At 59.2% G+C, this 15,975-nt stretch overlaps 1 protein-coding gene across 1 annotated transcript in view; it reads right to left on the bottom strand.

Moving 5' to 3' along the window:
• Positions 1-15,975, bottom strand: part of ITPR1 (inositol 1,4,5-trisphosphate receptor type 1) — a 351,525-nt gene that overhangs the window by 74,952 nt on the left and 260,598 nt on the right. Inside the window, exons 45-47 of the mRNA XM_075998552.1 lie at positions 7,115-7,295; positions 5,394-5,647; positions 1,298-1,498 (exon numbers count right to left, since the gene is read on the bottom strand). Coding sequence (XP_075854667.1) covers positions 1,298-1,498; positions 5,394-5,647; positions 7,115-7,295 — 636 coding nt within the window. The remainder of the gene's footprint in view (positions 1-1,297; positions 1,499-5,393; positions 5,648-7,114; positions 7,296-15,975) is intronic.

Genomic DNA, 15,975 nt, shown 5'->3' with positions numbered 1-15,975 from the left:
TATGTCACATAAAGCCTCTCTCCCCACCAAGCCTGTTGTATTTTTCTTTCCTTCCTTTCTTTTTTTTTTGTTCCTTTTCATTTTAACTAGGACTCCACCATCTGCTTCATCAGGGAACCGGGAGCGGAAAATGGAGCTGACAAAATGCCGTCCCCACGTGCTCAGACAACCGGCACCAGGTTTTTAATAGGCAGCGAGTTGTCGCCCATAAGCCGTTCTTTCCTTCTGCATGAAGGTCCCTGGCAACCTGAGTCACCCAGACCCTCGTATCCTCTCTGGCCACTGGGCGTACAACTGGCCATTTTAAGCCCTGGCCCACCCATTCCAGCCAGGACAAAGCTATCGTTTGCAGCTAAAAATCATACCCGTCTCAGCACCGATGCAAAAAAAAAAAAAAACCTCACAAAATCTTCAAGAGACCACGTTCGAGTGATGTCTCTACTCAAGAAAAGATGCCTGTCATCCTAGCTCTCTGGGAGGCCAAGGTGGGCGGATCGCTCAAGGTCAGGAGTTCGAGACCAGCCTGAGCAAGAGTGAGACCCCCATCTCTACTATAAATAGAAAGAAATCAGCCAGACAACAAAAAATATATAGAAAAAATTAGCCGGGCATGGTGGCGCATGCCTGTAGTCCCAGTTACTCAGGAGGCTGAGGCAGGAGGATCGCTTGAGCCCAGCAGTTTAAGGTTGCTGTGAGCGAGGCTGATGCCACGGCACTCACTCTAGCCTGGGCGACAGAGTGAGACTCTGTCTCAAGAAAAAAAAAAGAAAGAAACTAACGGATGTTATTCCAAACACAAACTTCTTGAGAGGCCAAAGTCAAGACTAGCTGGTCTTCCTGTTCCCCGAGTGTCCACGGTGTCACAGACGTCCCCGTGTTGACCTTCGAGCTGTCTCGTGAGGCAACTTTCTTCCCCCTCGCTAGGTCTCACCCCTTCAAACACCTTGGCTTTTCCCGGTATGTACGGCAGACCGGTGTCGTCCGGTTGTAATGTCAGCCCTACTTTGTTATCCAACCCTAAAAGTCGACTTACAGTCGGACACGCAAACCAAAGCAGGCCGCGCCCGCCACGCCCGGCCACGCGCGGAGACTAAGGACAGTCTCTCCGATGCCCGCCATCAGCAAAGTCCCCAAGCGTGACAAGAACCCCGGGCTACTTTCTGGGCGCTAGAAGAAACCTCGGTCTTCCTGACCCCTGGGCTGGCAGCACATGCCACGTGACTTCTCGACTGAGTCTCTACCACCGGCATTTCCCAAATGAGAAACTTTCCCCCACCCCCGAAGGCGGGCGGCGCACCTGGTTCTCGTGGCAGGGGCCCTGGCAGTACTCGGTGAGGCTCTCCAGGGTCTGGTTGATGAGGGCCACGTTCTTCTCGTTGATGTACAGCCCGAGCAGCCCCAGGCCGCCGGTGGTGCTGCCGCAGATGCAGTCCAGGAACTGCAGCGTCTCGCACACCAGGTTGTAGTTGGTCTTGTTGTTCTGGCAGCGCAGGAAGTTCTGCCGCGGGGCCGCCCGGTTGGGAGCAGGGACAGAGAGGGAAGGAGGGAGACGGCATTAGCCTGCCACCGTGACTCCCGCCACCAGCCTGGGCGCCCGGACGGATCAGCAGTGGTGTAGACAGACACCACACGAGTCGGCCCGGTCCCACCCGGCGAGCCTGGTCTATGGCAATGGCCTGTCTGCCAGGGTGTCTTTGTTTTATTTTATTTATTTTTTTGAAACAGAGTCTCGCTTTGTTGCCCAGGCTAGAGTGAGTGCCGTGGTGTCAGCCTCGCTCACAGCAACCTCAAACTCCTGGACTCAAGCGATTCTCCTGCCTCAGCCTCCTGAGTAGCTGGGACTGCAGGCATGCGCCACCGTGCCTGGCTGATTTTTTTCTATATGTATTTTCAGTTGGTCAATTAATTTCTTTCTATTTTTTAAGTAGAGACGGGGTCTCGCTCTTGCTCAGGCTGGTTTCGAACTCCTGACCTCAAGCGATCCACCCACCTCGGCCTCCCAGAGTGCTGGGATTGCAGGCGTGAGCCACCGCGCCCGGCCTCTGGGAGTTTTTAAAGATGATTCTAACCTTCATCCTTGTGAACCAAAGGTCAAGATCACCGGCTTCCAACCAGGCCCTGCGGGAACCCGGGAGAGGGGGGAGTCCTGCAACTCCACCCCGGCCATGCCAAGGCTCTTGCAGTTGAGAGAGGGAAGGAAAGCTCTAGAAAGATCCTCTAGTTTCTGCTCTGAACAGAGCAACTTTGCTCTCATCTGCTGTGCTTGGTACATTTCTGCATGAGATGCTCACACACCAAGGGTTTACGTGGCCAAAAAAACCCCCACAAGTTCAAAACCCTGAATTGGACCGTCTTTACGGTACCTTCAAACAATAAGTGGCTAGATCTTTTTAAAAAAAAAAATTAAAATTAAAATATACGATGCGCCCCAACCCCCCACAGCACCGTTTCCCTGCGGAGGTTTGGAAGGACGTCATCCAAAAGCGCTTCCGCCGCCTGGGGTGGTCGGGCGTCCGCTCCAAGCAGATTCTCCGCAGAGCTCAGGCAGGGACTGAAGGACTGGGCGGATGCCAGCTCTGGACCTGCGTGTGCTGGGCTCTGGGCCGGCTCCCTTCCTCTGACCCCGCAGAGCCTGCTGGATCCCAGCACCCTGGCACTCGGCACGCTGCACTGCCACCTCCCGCAGCTGGCCCCAGCGGCCCCTGCTCTGCGAGGCGGGGTGACGTCCTATCGGCCCCAGGGCTGGGCTCAGAGCAGGTGAGCCCGTATCGGTTCCAGGACACCCGCAGGCACAGGCACCCCCCCCCAAGGCTGGGGGACACCGCACAGGGGAACGGTTGTGGGACGTTGACCGTCATGCTCAGCCTGGAGATGGCCCCAGGGGCAGGGTGGCGTCCCCTCGTCCCATCCGCAAAGAGGCCACGGCCAAGCTGCCCGGGCTGGGCTCTCCGTGGGCCCGACTCTCTCCTGACTCGGGGTGCAGACAGGTTAGGTGGAAGGGGGACCAAGGCAGGGGCACGGTGGACTTCAGACGGAGGGACACCGCCCTCTGGTGAGACAGAGTGCAGACCCTGACCTCCGAGCACGCGTGCTTTGCTCTACCCGAGGGTCGCAGCCCAGGCAGGGGGATCTGGGGCTACTTTCTAAGCCCAAGCGACTGACAAGGGAAGCACTCTGGGAGGCCGAGGCGGGCGGATCGCTCAAGGTCAGGAGTTTGAGACCAGCCTGAGCAAGAGCTAGACCCCGTCTCCACTATAAATAGAAAGAAATTAATTGGCCAACTAATATATATAGAAAAAATTAGCCGGGCATGGTGGCGCATGTCTGTAGTCCAGCTACTCGGGAGGCTGAGGCAGGAGGATCGCTTGAGCCCAGGTGTTGGAGGTTGCTGTGAGCGAGGCTGACGCCACGGCACTCACTCTAGCCTGGGCAACGGAGAGAGACTGTCTCAAAAAAAATAAAAAAATAAAAGCAATAACAAAAGGAACCAAAGATCTCTGGAATCATCACTTCAGCAAAGCTTTCGCAGCCCCGTTTGCGTGGAACGCTGAGAGGCGGCCGTCTGATCCGTCCGACCAACCAATCCTTAACGAGAACTTTACGTATCTGGTTTTGTGTCTAATAACACGTTCAGTTTTTGGCCGTCCACGCAGCCCACTTCACCCGAGCGCCCGATGCCGACAGCGGCACACTACAAGATGCACACATTACACGCCACACAGACTCCTGGCAGGGACACGTGGGCGGCCACCTGTCCCCGGTGAGCCGGTCCTGCCAGCCGGTCCTGGCTCTGTGGACACAGTGAGGAAGACAGACAGACAGACAGACAGGCAGACTGACAGACGACAGACAGATGACAGACAGGCAGACCAACAGACAACAGACAGACAGACATGCAGACAGACGACAGACAGACAGATGACAGACAGGCAGACAACAGATAGACATGCAGACCGACAGACGACAGACAGACAGACAGATGACAGACAGGCAGACATGCAGACAGACAGACAGATGACAGACAGGCAGACAGACGACAGACAGACATGCAGACAGACGACAGACAGATGACAGACAGACATGCAGACCGACAGACGACAGATAGACAGACATGCAGACAGACAGATGACAGACAGACAGACAGATGACAGCAGGCAGACCAACAGACGACAGACAGACAGATGACAGATAGGCAGACAGGCAGACCGACAGACAGACATGCAGACAGACAGACAGACGACAGACAGACAGATGACAGACAGGCAGATAGGCAGACTGACAGACGACAGACAGACAGACAGGCAGGCAGACAGACGACAGACAGACAGACAGATGACAGGCAGACAGACAGACGACAGACAGACAGGCAGGCAGGCAGACGACAGACAGACAGATGACAGACAGACAGACAGATGACAGACAGGCAGATAGGCAGGCAGACAGGCAGGCAGACAGACGACAGACAGGCAGACGACAGACAGACAGACAGGCAGACAGACAGGCAGGCAGACAGACAGGCAGACAGGCAGATGACAGACAGGCAGATGACAGACAGGCAGACGACAGACAGACAGACGACAGACAGACAGGCAGACAGACAGACAGGCAGACGACAGACAGGCAGGCAGACAGACAGACAGACAGGCAGATAGACAGACAGGCAGACAGACGACAGGCAGACACGCCAGCCCACCCGCACCTCGCCTGACACGTCAGGGAGCCCTGCTGCATCCTCTGCTGGAGCAACCCGGCCAAAGTGAGGGTCAGAGGAAGCCGGGGCCCCAGTGGCCCAGCCCGCCCCGCCTCCCCCTGCCCCGCCCCCCGCCCTCACCTGCACCCTGCCCCTCACCTGCACCCCGCCACCCGCCCTCACCTGCACCCTGCCCCTCACCTGCACCCCGCCCCTCACCTGCACCCCGCCCCCACCTGCACCCCGCCCCCGCCCTCACCTGCACCCTGCCCCTCACCTGCACCCTGCCCCTCACCTGCACCCTGCCCCTCACCTGCACCCCGCCCCCGCCCTCACCTGCACCCCGCCCCCGCCCTCACCTGCACCCCGCCCCCGCCCTCACCTGCACCCCGCCCACGCCCTCACCTGCACCCCGCCCCGCCCTCACCTGCACCCCGCCCCGCCCTCACCTGCACCCCGCCCCGCCCTCACCTGCACCCCGCCCCGCCCTCACCTGCACCCCGCCCCGCCCTCACCTGCACCCCGCCCCTCACCTGCACCCCGCCCTCACCTGCACCCTGCCCCTCACCTGCACCCCGCCCTCACCTGCACCCCGCCCTCACCTGCACCCTGCCCCTCACCTGCACCCCGCCCTCACCTGCACCCCGCCCCGCCCTCACCTGCACCCCGCCCCGCCCTCACCTGCACCCCGCCCCGCCCTCACCTGCAGGTCGCGGTTGTGGTTCTCGCACAGCAGCTGCAGGAAGCGCAGGATGGGCTGCATGATGGTGATGACGGCGCTCATCTCCAGGTCGTCCTTGGGCTTGTCGGCGGCGGCCTGGGCGCCCTCGCCCGCCTGGTAGTGGTCGTCCGGGTCGGCCTCCCTCCGGAAGGTGGAGAAGGCCTTCCTGGTGGCGGCGGACGCGTCCAGCAGCTGGTCGCGGGCCTCCTCCGTGATCTGCGGCGCGGGCTCCTTGGCTACAAGGCAAGCGCCGGCGGTCAGCGCTGCCGGGGCCCTAGGGGCGCCACCCCCGCCCCAGGTGACATGCGGGCCCCTGAGGGCCTGCGCTCACAAGGCCCCATCTCCTCTCGGTCCTCAGACAGCACGGCAACCGCGCCCAGCCGCCGCCCTACTCGTCCTGACGTCTCACCTACGCTCCCTGTTTTAGAGGAAAAGCCTTCGCTCGGGTTCTGCCAACCCACAGGTCCAAGGCTCTGGGCCTCGGCTTCCACCTCTGTAAAATGGGGGCACTGGCCAATTCCGCCCAGCGAGGGTGCCGGGCAGGTTCGACGTGAGGCTAATCGCGGCGGCAGTGACTGTCACTGCGACAACTGACTGACCCCTTGCAGGGCGCCAAGGCACCGTGGTCAGGCACTGTGTGCGCGTGTGTCATCTCATCTAACGCATCTTCACAACAGCCCTGCGAGGAACCTGTGGCCTCACGGTCAGCAGCATCTCCTCTGCAGCCAGGTGCCTGGGTGGAACGCTGGCTCCTCTGCCTTCCAGCTGCAGGTGCTAACAGGTTCACTACTGTGACCTCTTGCCTCTGTTTGCTCATCTGTAAAATGGGCGTAATGATTTTCTCTATCTTTATAGAGTTGACTTGCGTTCTAAATGAATCCACACACAGAAAAAGAACCTTGAACGGTGCCTAATGCATAGTAAGTACTTAGTACTTACTGACCCTTCTTCTTTTTCTTCTCCTTAGTCTCATTCTAGACCAGTTGCTCTCAACCAGGGGTGATTTCTGTCCCACCCAGGGGACAACCGGCAATGTCTGGGGACGTTTTTAGTTGGGGCTGGGGCAGGGGGTGCTACTGGCTGCTACTGGGCAGAGGCCACAGATTCTGCTAAATATCCTACAACGTACAAGGCAGCCTTTACGACAAAGAACCCTCCAAATGTCCACTGTGCTGTGGCTGAGAAATGAGAACGTGGCCATTCTAAACTTAGAAAGTGAGGCTCAGGGTGCAAAATGTGCTCAAGGCCGTCTGACTCGACAACCTGTGGGTCTATCCACGTCCTGGTACTGTTTTTCTTCCAGTGGGGGATGGCTAAAAAGCTTTACAGACTTTCAAATGCCTGGCAAAACGAGGGAAAATTATCCGACAAAGGAATGACACCCAGTTTGAAATGACGTATCTCCCCCAACTTTCTCTAACGTTAAATGGAAATCGCAGGAAAAGAATATTCGTGGACCCCCTGCTAATAAAACCCTAAGCTTGACCAAGAATGTTCACGCATTTATTAAACAAGAAGATCCGCCCAAGCAGCAGGACTTCAGCTCAGGTTACTTAAGGAGAACAATATCAGAACCAGACTTTTTTTTTCCAAGTGAGAATGCATTTTGGAGTCTACAAATAACGAAAAAAAAAAATAACAACAGGAAACAAGAAACTCCTGCTGTTCACAGCCTCGTCAATGGAAAATTGAAGAACGTTTACCTTTTTTCCGTGCAGGGGCCTCCCTGTCTGTCTCATCTTCTTTCTTTTTATTTCCCAGGTCACTGGTGTTTACTGTCACTGTTGCCTTGATTTCTTGCTGGGCCACCTTCATGCGGTCGTAAAAGACCTTAAAGAATTTCTCTGACTTCTTGTCTTCTGTCAACCGGCAAAAAAAGGAGTGCTGGAAAGGAAAGCCCATAGGTTGTCAACACCGTAAAAGACTAGTTGCCGAGTCCCACTCGTGACACCAAAACCTACTGGCGATCGGAGCCGCCGTAAAGCCTCGCAAGTGCTTGAAGACCCAGCACTGGACACCACTGCACACACCATTGCTCTCCGGGGTCTAAGGCCGGAGGTTTTCAACGCAGAGCCTTTAGAACAAATTGCCACGGCTGGAAAGGTCACGAAGGCTTTGAGAGCATGTGGAAGTGTGGTGGGCGGACTGCAGCCCACCCAGAACCACCTCCCCCCACCCCTGCTCACACACAAGACAACCCCACTAACAACGGAAACACACTGTGGAGTCTGGGTGCTGATTGCAGTCATTTGTTTAAGAACTTCTATGCGCTCCTCTGCATATGACCACAGGTACAGGTGAGTAACATGTGCTGCCTGCCCGTTCAGGGCTCATTAACAGGTTAGGATGACACGTCCCTAAGTCAAACTACCGTGTTTCCCTGAAAATAAGACAGGGTCTTATATTTATTTTTCCTCAAGAAGACACCCTAGGGCTTATTTTCAGGGGATGTGTTATTTTTTTTTAAGTACGGTACAACCATTTACACTGATTCAAATAGAGTGAAGTCGTCGTCTTCTGGAACATCATCCTCACTCTCCACACCCTGAATCCCATCCTGAATGTCTTGCGACTCTGTTTCCTTTAGAGCCACCGGCCCCGATCTCCCCTGTGGAGCACTAGAGCTGTCACGGGCGGATTAGAAGGGCTGCTCGTGTTCTTTCCCGCCCCGCGACGACACGCACGGGTTGTGCAGACGCTGCGCAGCCACGCCCGGCACTAGGGCTGATTCTCGGGGTGGGGCTTCTATGGCGCACGTGCTCAGACATCCTGCTGGGGCTTGTTTTGTGGGTGGGGCTTATTTTCAGGGAAACACGGTAAACACATACATACAAAGTCCTCAGGAAGCTACGCAATCGTATTATGGAAGCTCGGAGCTGGTGAACATGCCACTCGGCTAGAGCGATCCCAAAATCGTCACGAAAAAGGTGATGTCCACGTCGGGCCGCAAAGGACAGGTAGCAGTGGTTAGATGGAGAGGCTCAAACTGACAGGCAGCTCGCGCCTCTCGGATGCACGCTTGTTTCGGGGCCCCGCAGGCAACAGCGCGCACTGTAGACGCAGCCGCGTCTCGAGTTCATTTACGCATGTTCGCTTCCCCCCTCTGCAAACACCACGCTGTTGCGCCCTACTGACATCAACAAACAACACGGTCGTCTCCGGAGGAAGGAAACGAAGCTCCAAACCCCGTATGATACCGACTTCTCCCCGTTGGACCCTTCCGCCAACTCCAGGTCCCCCATTTGCAACGACGGCACTTCCCGACAGGAGGCAGCCCGGCTCGCAGCCTCAGGAAGGACTCGGGCGCACCGGGCCCCCGAAGCCCCCGAGTCCTGCGAGTCTCACCCCCGCTCCTGCCCGCGAGGATTCGGCAGGCCCGAGGGGCCACCAGGCCTGCACCTGCCAGCGTGCAACTGTGTCACCCTGACCCCCTGGACACCGCCCGTGTGCCTTCTCCCTGTCCCTGCTCCTTGACAGGTGTCTGTCCCAGCGCCCACTGTGCCTTCTCCCTGTACCTGCTCCTTGACAGGTGTCTGTCCCAGCGCCCACCGTGCCTTCTCCTCCCTGTCCCTGCTCCTTGACAGGTGTCTGTCCCAGCACCCACTGTGCCTTCTCCTCCCTGTCCCTGCTCCTTGACAGGTGTCTGTCCCAGCACCCACTGTGCCTTCTCCTCCCTGTCCCTGCTCCTTGACAGGTGTCTGTCCCAGCGCCCACTGTGCCTTCTCCTCCCTGTCCCTGCTCCTTGACAGGTGTCTGTCCCAGCACCCACTGTGCCTTCTCCTCCCTGTCCCTGCTCCTTGACAGGTGTCTGTCCCAGCACCCACTGTGCCTTCTCCTCCCTGTCCCTGCTCCTTGACAGGTGTCTGTCCCAGCGCCCACTGGGCCTTCTCCTCCCTGTCCCTGCTCCTTGACAGGTGTCTGTCCCAGCACCCACTGTGCCTTCTCCTCCCTGTCCCTGCTCCTTGACAGGTGTCTGTCCCAGCACCCACTGTGCCTTCTCCTCCCTGTCCCTGCTCCTTGACAGGTGTCTGACCCAGCGCCCATGTGCCTTCTCCTCCCTGTCCCTGCTCCTTGACAGGTGTCTGTCCCAGCACCCACTGTGCCTTCTCCTCCCTGTCCCTGCTCCTTGACAGGTGTGTGTCCCAGCACCCACTGTGCCTTCTCCTCCCTGTCCCTGCTCCTTGACAGGTGTGTGTCCCAGCACCCACTGTGCCTTCTCCCTGTCCCTGCTCCTTGACAGGTGTCTGTCCCAGCACCCACTGTGCCTTCTCCTCCCTGTCCCTGCTCCTTGACAGGTGTGTGTCCCAGCACCCACTGTGCCTTCTCCTCCCTGTCCCTGCTCCTTGACAGGTGTCTGTCCCAGCACCCACTGTGCCTTCTCCTCCCTGTCCCTGCTCCTTGACAGGTGTCTGTCCCAGCACCCACTGTGCCTTCTCCTCCCTGTCCCTGCTCCTTGACAGGTGTCTGTCCCAGCACCCACTGTGCCTTCTCCTCCCTGTCCCTGCTCCTTGACAGGTGTGTGTCCCAGCACCCACTGTGCCTTCTCCTCCCTGTCCCTGCTCCTTGACAGGTGTCTGTCCCAGCACCCACTGTGCCTTCTCCTCCCTGTCCCTGCTCCTTGACAGGTGTGTGTCCCAGCACCCACTGTGCCTTCTCCTCCCTGTCCCTGCTCCTTGACAGGTGTCTGTCCCAGCACCCACTGTGCCTTCTCCTCCCTGTCCCTGCTCCTTGACAGGTGTCTGTCCCAGCACCCACTGTGCCTTCTCCTCCCTGTCCCTGCTCCTTGACAGGTGTCTGTCCCAGCGCCCACTGGGCCTTCTCCTCCCTGTCCCTGCTCCTTGACAGGTGTCTGTCCCAGCACCCACTGTGCCTTCTCCTCCCTGTCCCTGCTCCTTGACAGGTGTCTGTCCCAGCACCCACTGTGCCTTCTCCTCCCTGTCCCTGCTCCTTGACAGGTGTCTGACCCAGCGCCCATGTGCCTTCTCCTCCCTGTCCCTGCTCCTTGACAGGTGTCTGTCCCAGCACCCACTGTGCCTTCTCCTCCCTGTCCCTGCTCCTTGACAGGTGTGTGTCCCAGCACCCACTGTGCCTTCTCCTCCCTGTCCCTGCTCCTTGACAGGTGTGTGTCCCAGCACCCACTGTGCCTTCTCCCTGTCCCTGCTCCTTGACAGGTGTCTGTCCCAGCACCCACTGTGCCTTCTCCTCCCTGTCCCTGCTCCTTGACAGGTGTGTGTCCCAGCACCCACTGTGCCTTCTCCTCCCTGTCCCTGCTCCTTGACAGGTGTCTGTCCCAGCACCCACTGTGCCTTCTCCTCCCTGTCCCTGCTCCTTGACAGGTGTCTGTCCCAGCACCCACTGTGCCTTCTCCTCCCTGTCCCTGCTCCTTGACAGGTGTCTGTCCCAGCACCCACTGTGCCTTCTCCTCCCTGTCCCTGCTCCTTGACAGGTGTGTGTCCCAGCACCCACTGTGCCTTCTCCTCCCTGTCCCTGCTCCTTGACAGGTGTCTGTCCCAGCACCCACTGTGCCTTCTCCTCCCTGTCCCTGCTCCTTGACAGGTGTGTGTCCCAGCACCCACTGTGCCTTCTCCTCCCTGTCCCTGCTCCTTGACAGGTGTCTGTCCCAGCACCCACTGTGCCTTCTCCTCCCTGTCCCTGCTCCTTGACAGGTGTCTGTCCCAGCGCCCACTGTGCCTTCTCCTCCCTGTCCCTGCTCCTTGACAGGTGTCTGTCCCAGCGCCCACTGTGCCTTCTCCTCCCTGTCCCTGCTCCTTGACAGGTGTCTGTCCCAGCGCCCACTGTGCCTTCTCCTCCCTGTCCCTGCTCCTTGACAGGTGTCTGTCCCAGCACCCACTGGGCCTTCTCCTCCCTGTCCCTGCTCCTTGACAGGTGTCTGTCCCAGCACCCACTGTGCCTTCTCCTCCCTGTCCCTGCTCCTTGACAGGTGTCTGTCCCAGCACCCACCGTGCCTTCTCCTCCCTGTCCCTGCTCCTTGACAGGTGTCTGTCCCAGCGCCCACCGTGCCTTCTCCTCCCTGTCCCTGCTCCTTGACAGGTGTCTGTCCCAGCGCCCACCGTGCCTTCTCCTCCCTGTCCCTGCTCCTTGACAGGTGTCTGTCCCAGCGCCCACCGGGCCTTCTCCTCCCTGTCCCTGCTCCTTGACAGGTGTCTGTCCCAGCGCCCACCGGGCCTTCTCCTCCCTGTCCCTGCTCCTTGACAGGTGTCTGTCCCAGCACCCACTGTGCCTTCTCCTCCCTGTCCCTGCTCCTTGACAGGTGTCTGTCCCAGCACCCACTGTGCCTTCTCCTCCCTGTCCCTGCTCCTTGACAGGTGTCTGTCCCAGCACCCACTGTGCCTTCTCCTCCCTGTCCCTGCTCCTTGACAGGTGTGTGTCCCAGCACCCACTGGGCCTTCTCCTCCCTGTCCCTGCTCCTTGACAGGTGTGTGTCCCAGCACCCACTGTGCCTTCTCCTCCCTGTCCCTGCTCCTTGACAGGTGTGTGTCCCAGCACCCACTGTGCCTTCTCCTCCCTGTCCCTGCTCCTTGACAGGTGTCTGTCCCAGCACCCACTGTGCCTTCTCCTCCCTGTCCCTGCTCCTTGACAGGTGTCTGTCCCAGCACCCACTGTGCCTTCTCCTCCCTGTCCCTGCTCCTTGACAGGTGTGTGTCCCAGCGCCCACTGTGCCTTCTCCTCCCTGTCCCTGCTCCTTGACAGGTGTGTGTCCCAGCGCCCACTGGGCCTTCTCCTCCCTGTCCCTGCTCCTTGACAGGTGTGTGTCCCAGCACCCACTGTGCCTTCTCCTCCCTGTCCCTGCTCCTTGACAGGTGTCTGTCCCAGCACCCACCGTGCCTTCTCCTCCCTGTCCCTGCTCCTTGACAGGTGTCTGTCCCAGCACCCACCGTGCCTTCTCCTCCCTGTCCCTGCTCCTTGACAGGTGTCTGTCCCAGCACCCACTGGGCCTTCTCCTCCCTGTCCCTGCTCCTTGACAGGTGTCTGTCCCAGCGCCCACTGGGCCTTCTCCTCCCTGTCCCTGCTCCTTGACAGGTGTCTGTCCCAGCACCCACTGGGCCTTCTCCTCCCTGTCCCTGCTCCTTGACAGGTGTCTGTCCCAGCACCCACCGTGCCTTCTCCTCCCTGTCCCTGCTCCTTGACAGGTGTCTGTCCCAGCACCCACCGTGCCTTCTCCTCCCTGTCCCTGCTCCTTGACAGGTGTCTGTCCCAGCACCCACCGTGCCTTCTCCTCCCTGTCCCTGCTCCTTGACAGGTGTCTGTCCCAGCGCCCACTGGGCCTTCTCCTCCCTGTCCCTGCTCCTTGACAGGTGTCTGTCCCAGCACCCACTGGGCCTTCTCCTCCCTGTCCCTGCTCCTTGACAGGTGTCTGTCCCAGCACCCACTGTGCCTTCTCCTCCCTGTCCCTGCTCCTTGACAGGTGTCTGTCCCAGCGCCCACTGGGCCTTCTCCTCCCTGTCCCTGCTCCTTGACAGGTGTCTGTCCCAGCACCCACTGGGCCTTCTCCTCCCTGTCCCTGCTCCTTGACAGGTGTGTGTCCCAGCACCCACTGGGCCTTCTCCTTCCTGTCCCTGCTCCTTGACAGGTGTGTGTCCCAGCACCCACTGTGCCTTCTCCTCCCTGTCCCTGCTCCTTGACAGGTGTGTGTCCCAGCGCCCATGTGCCTTCTCCTCCCTGTCCCTGCTCCTTGACAGGTGTCTGTCCCAGCACCCACTGTGCCTTCTCCTCCCTGTCCCTGCTCCTTGACAGGTGTCTGTCCCAGCACCCACTGTGCCTTCTCCTCCCTGTCCCTGCTCCTTGACAGGTGTCTGTCCCAGCACCCACTGTGCCTTCTCCTCCCTGTCCCTGCTCCTTGACAGGTGTCTGTCCCAGCACCCACTGTGCCTTCTCCTCCCTGTCCCTGCTCCTTGACAGGTGTCTGTCCCAGCGCCCACTGGGCCTTCTCCTCCCTGTCCCTGCTCCTTGACAGGTGTCTGTCCCAGCGCCCACTGGGCCTTCTCCTCCCTGTCCCTGCTCCTTGACAGGTGTGTGTCCCAGCACCCACTGTGCCTTCTCCTCTCTGTCCCTGCTCCTTGACAGGTGTGTGTCCCAGCACCCACTGTGCCTTCTCCTCCCTGTCCCTGCTCCTTGACAGGTGTGTGTCCCAGCACCCACTGTGCCTTCTCCTCCCTGTCCCTGCTCCTTGACAGGTGTCTGTCCCAGCACCCACCGTGCCTTCTCCTCCCTGTCCCTGCTCCTTGACAGGTGTCTGTCCCAGCACCCACTGTGCCTTCTCCTCCCTGTCCCTGCTCCTTGACAGGTGTCTGTCCCAGCGCCCACTGGGCCTTCTCCTCCCTGTCCCTGCTCCTTGACAGGTGTCTGTCCCAGCGCACACTGGGCCTTCTCCTCCCTGTCCCTGCTCCTTGACAGGTGTGTGTCCCAGCACCCACTGTGCCTTCTCCTCTCTGTCCCTGCTCCTTGACAGGTGTCTGTCCCAGCACCCACCGTGCCTTCTCCTCCCTGTCCCTGCTCCTTGACAGGTGTGTGTCCCAGCACCCACTGTGCCTTCTCCTCCCTGTCCCTGCTCCTTGACAGGTGTCTGTCCCAGCACCCACTGGGCCTTCTCCTCCCTGTCCCTGCTCCTTGACAGGTGTCTGTCCCAGCACCCACTGTGCCTTCTCCTCCCTGTCCCTGCTCCTTGACAGGTGTGTGTCCCAGCACCCACTGTGCCTTCTCCTCTCTGTCCCTGCTCCTTGACAGGTGTCTGTCCCAGCGCCCACTGGGCCTTCTCCTCCCTGTCCCTGCTCCTTGACAGGTGTGTGTCCCAGCGCCCATGTGCCTTCTCCTCCCTGTCCCTGCTCCTTGACAGGTGTCTGTCCCAGCACCCACTGTGCCTTCTCCTCCCTGTCCCTGCTCCTTGACAGGTGTGTGTCCCAGCACCCACTGTGCCTTCTCCTCCCTGTCCCTGCTCCTTGACAGGTGTCTGTCCCAGCGCCCACTGTGCCTTCTCCTCCCTGTCCCTGCTCCTCCACCCTTGGGCTCTTTCCCACACACAGCACGGTCCCGCCCGCCCTGCCCGTGCCCCCTGGGTCTCGCAGTCTCCCTGCAGCCCCTCCCCAACACCGTCTCCACGCTCTGCCTTACGGTTCTGTGTGTCGCCAAGGCCCCCAACACCCTCGCTCTGCAACCAAGCTAAATCTTTCGTGTCCTTTACTGCCTTTTTTTTTTTTTTTTGAGACAAGAGTCTCGCTCTGTCGCCCAGGCTAGAGTGAGTGCCGTGGCGTCAGCCTCGCTCACAGCAACCTCCAACTCCTGGGCTCAAGTGATCCTCCTGCCTCAGCCTCCCGAGTAGCTAGGACTACAGGCACGCACCACCGTGCCCAGCTAATTATTTGTATATTTATTTTTAGTTGTCCAGCTAATTTCTTTCTGTTTTTAGTAGAGACGGGGTCTTGCTCTTGCTGGCCTCTGTCTCCTGAGCTCAAACGATCCTCCCGCCTTGGCCTCCCAGAGTGCCAGGATGACAGGCGTGAGCCACCGCGCCCGGCCAAATGGTTACTCTTAAGGCCACTAAATTTGCAGCAATTCGTTACAGCGGCCCCAAGAAAACTAGGACGGCAGGCATGAAAACATTTGCCGAATCTAATCACTCTACATTTAAAATCTGTGCATGTTATTATTGCATGTAAACTGTATCACAATGAAAGCAGAGAGGGAAACAAAGTCAGCTTGGATCGCAGAGAGCGAGGGGACTAGGCAGAGCCACCCAGGCCAGGGGCCACTCGGAGAGGCCACTCCCAGCAAGCAGAGGGTGTCTGCCTCCCCCACGCTGACCTCCTGCTCATCCTCAGGGATCTCCAAGTCGCACTTGACTCCAAAGCCCTTTTCGTGTACGCTGCCCCATCAGAGCCCCAGGAGACGGCCAGGAGACGCCAGCATGCACACACCCGCCACAGCACGGACGGGGAGCTGGGGTCAGGGCAGGTCAGCGACCTGTGGCAGAGCCACCCACACCCTCCTCCTCCTCCCCCCTGCCACCTGCGTGTTCAGCGACACAGAGACACGCCCCAGTGGCCGGGCAGGAGCGGAAGGCTGGGGAGGAGAAGGGAAGGGAGCTGTTGGGGACAGACCCTCACGCCAGTCCCAGACGTCCCTGACAACACGTCTGCCCTTGACGGGCCCTAAGGAAGGGACAACAGGGCTGGGACGAGGCAGTGACCTCTCCACGGTGGCCCTGGAGGACAGGCGGCGGGAGGCACAGCCACTGTGAGCCAAGCTTCAAAACCAAACAGCAGGCTGGGCGCGGCGGCTCACGCTTGTCATCCCAGCTCTCTGGGAGGCCGAGGTGGGCGGACTGCTTGAGCTCAGGAGTTCCAGACCAGCCTGAGCAAGAGCAAGACCCCGTCTCTACTAAAAAAAAAAAAATAGAAAGAAATTAATTGGTCAACTAAAAATATATAGAAAAAATGAGCCAGGCATGGGGGCGCATGCCTGTAGTCCCAGCTGCTCGGGAGGCTGAGGCAGGAGGATCGCTTGAGCCCAGGAGATTGAGGTTGCTGTGAGCTAGGCTGACGCCATG

The sequence above is a fragment of the Microcebus murinus genome, chromosome 28 (genome assembly GCF_040939455.1).
Source record: "Microcebus murinus isolate Inina chromosome 28, M.murinus_Inina_mat1.0, whole genome shotgun sequence".
Classification (NCBI taxonomy): domain Eukaryota; kingdom Metazoa; phylum Chordata; class Mammalia; order Primates; family Cheirogaleidae; genus Microcebus; species Microcebus murinus.
Note: the sequence above shows the minus strand (reverse complement) of the source record. Positions and strands in the feature narration are given on the sequence as shown.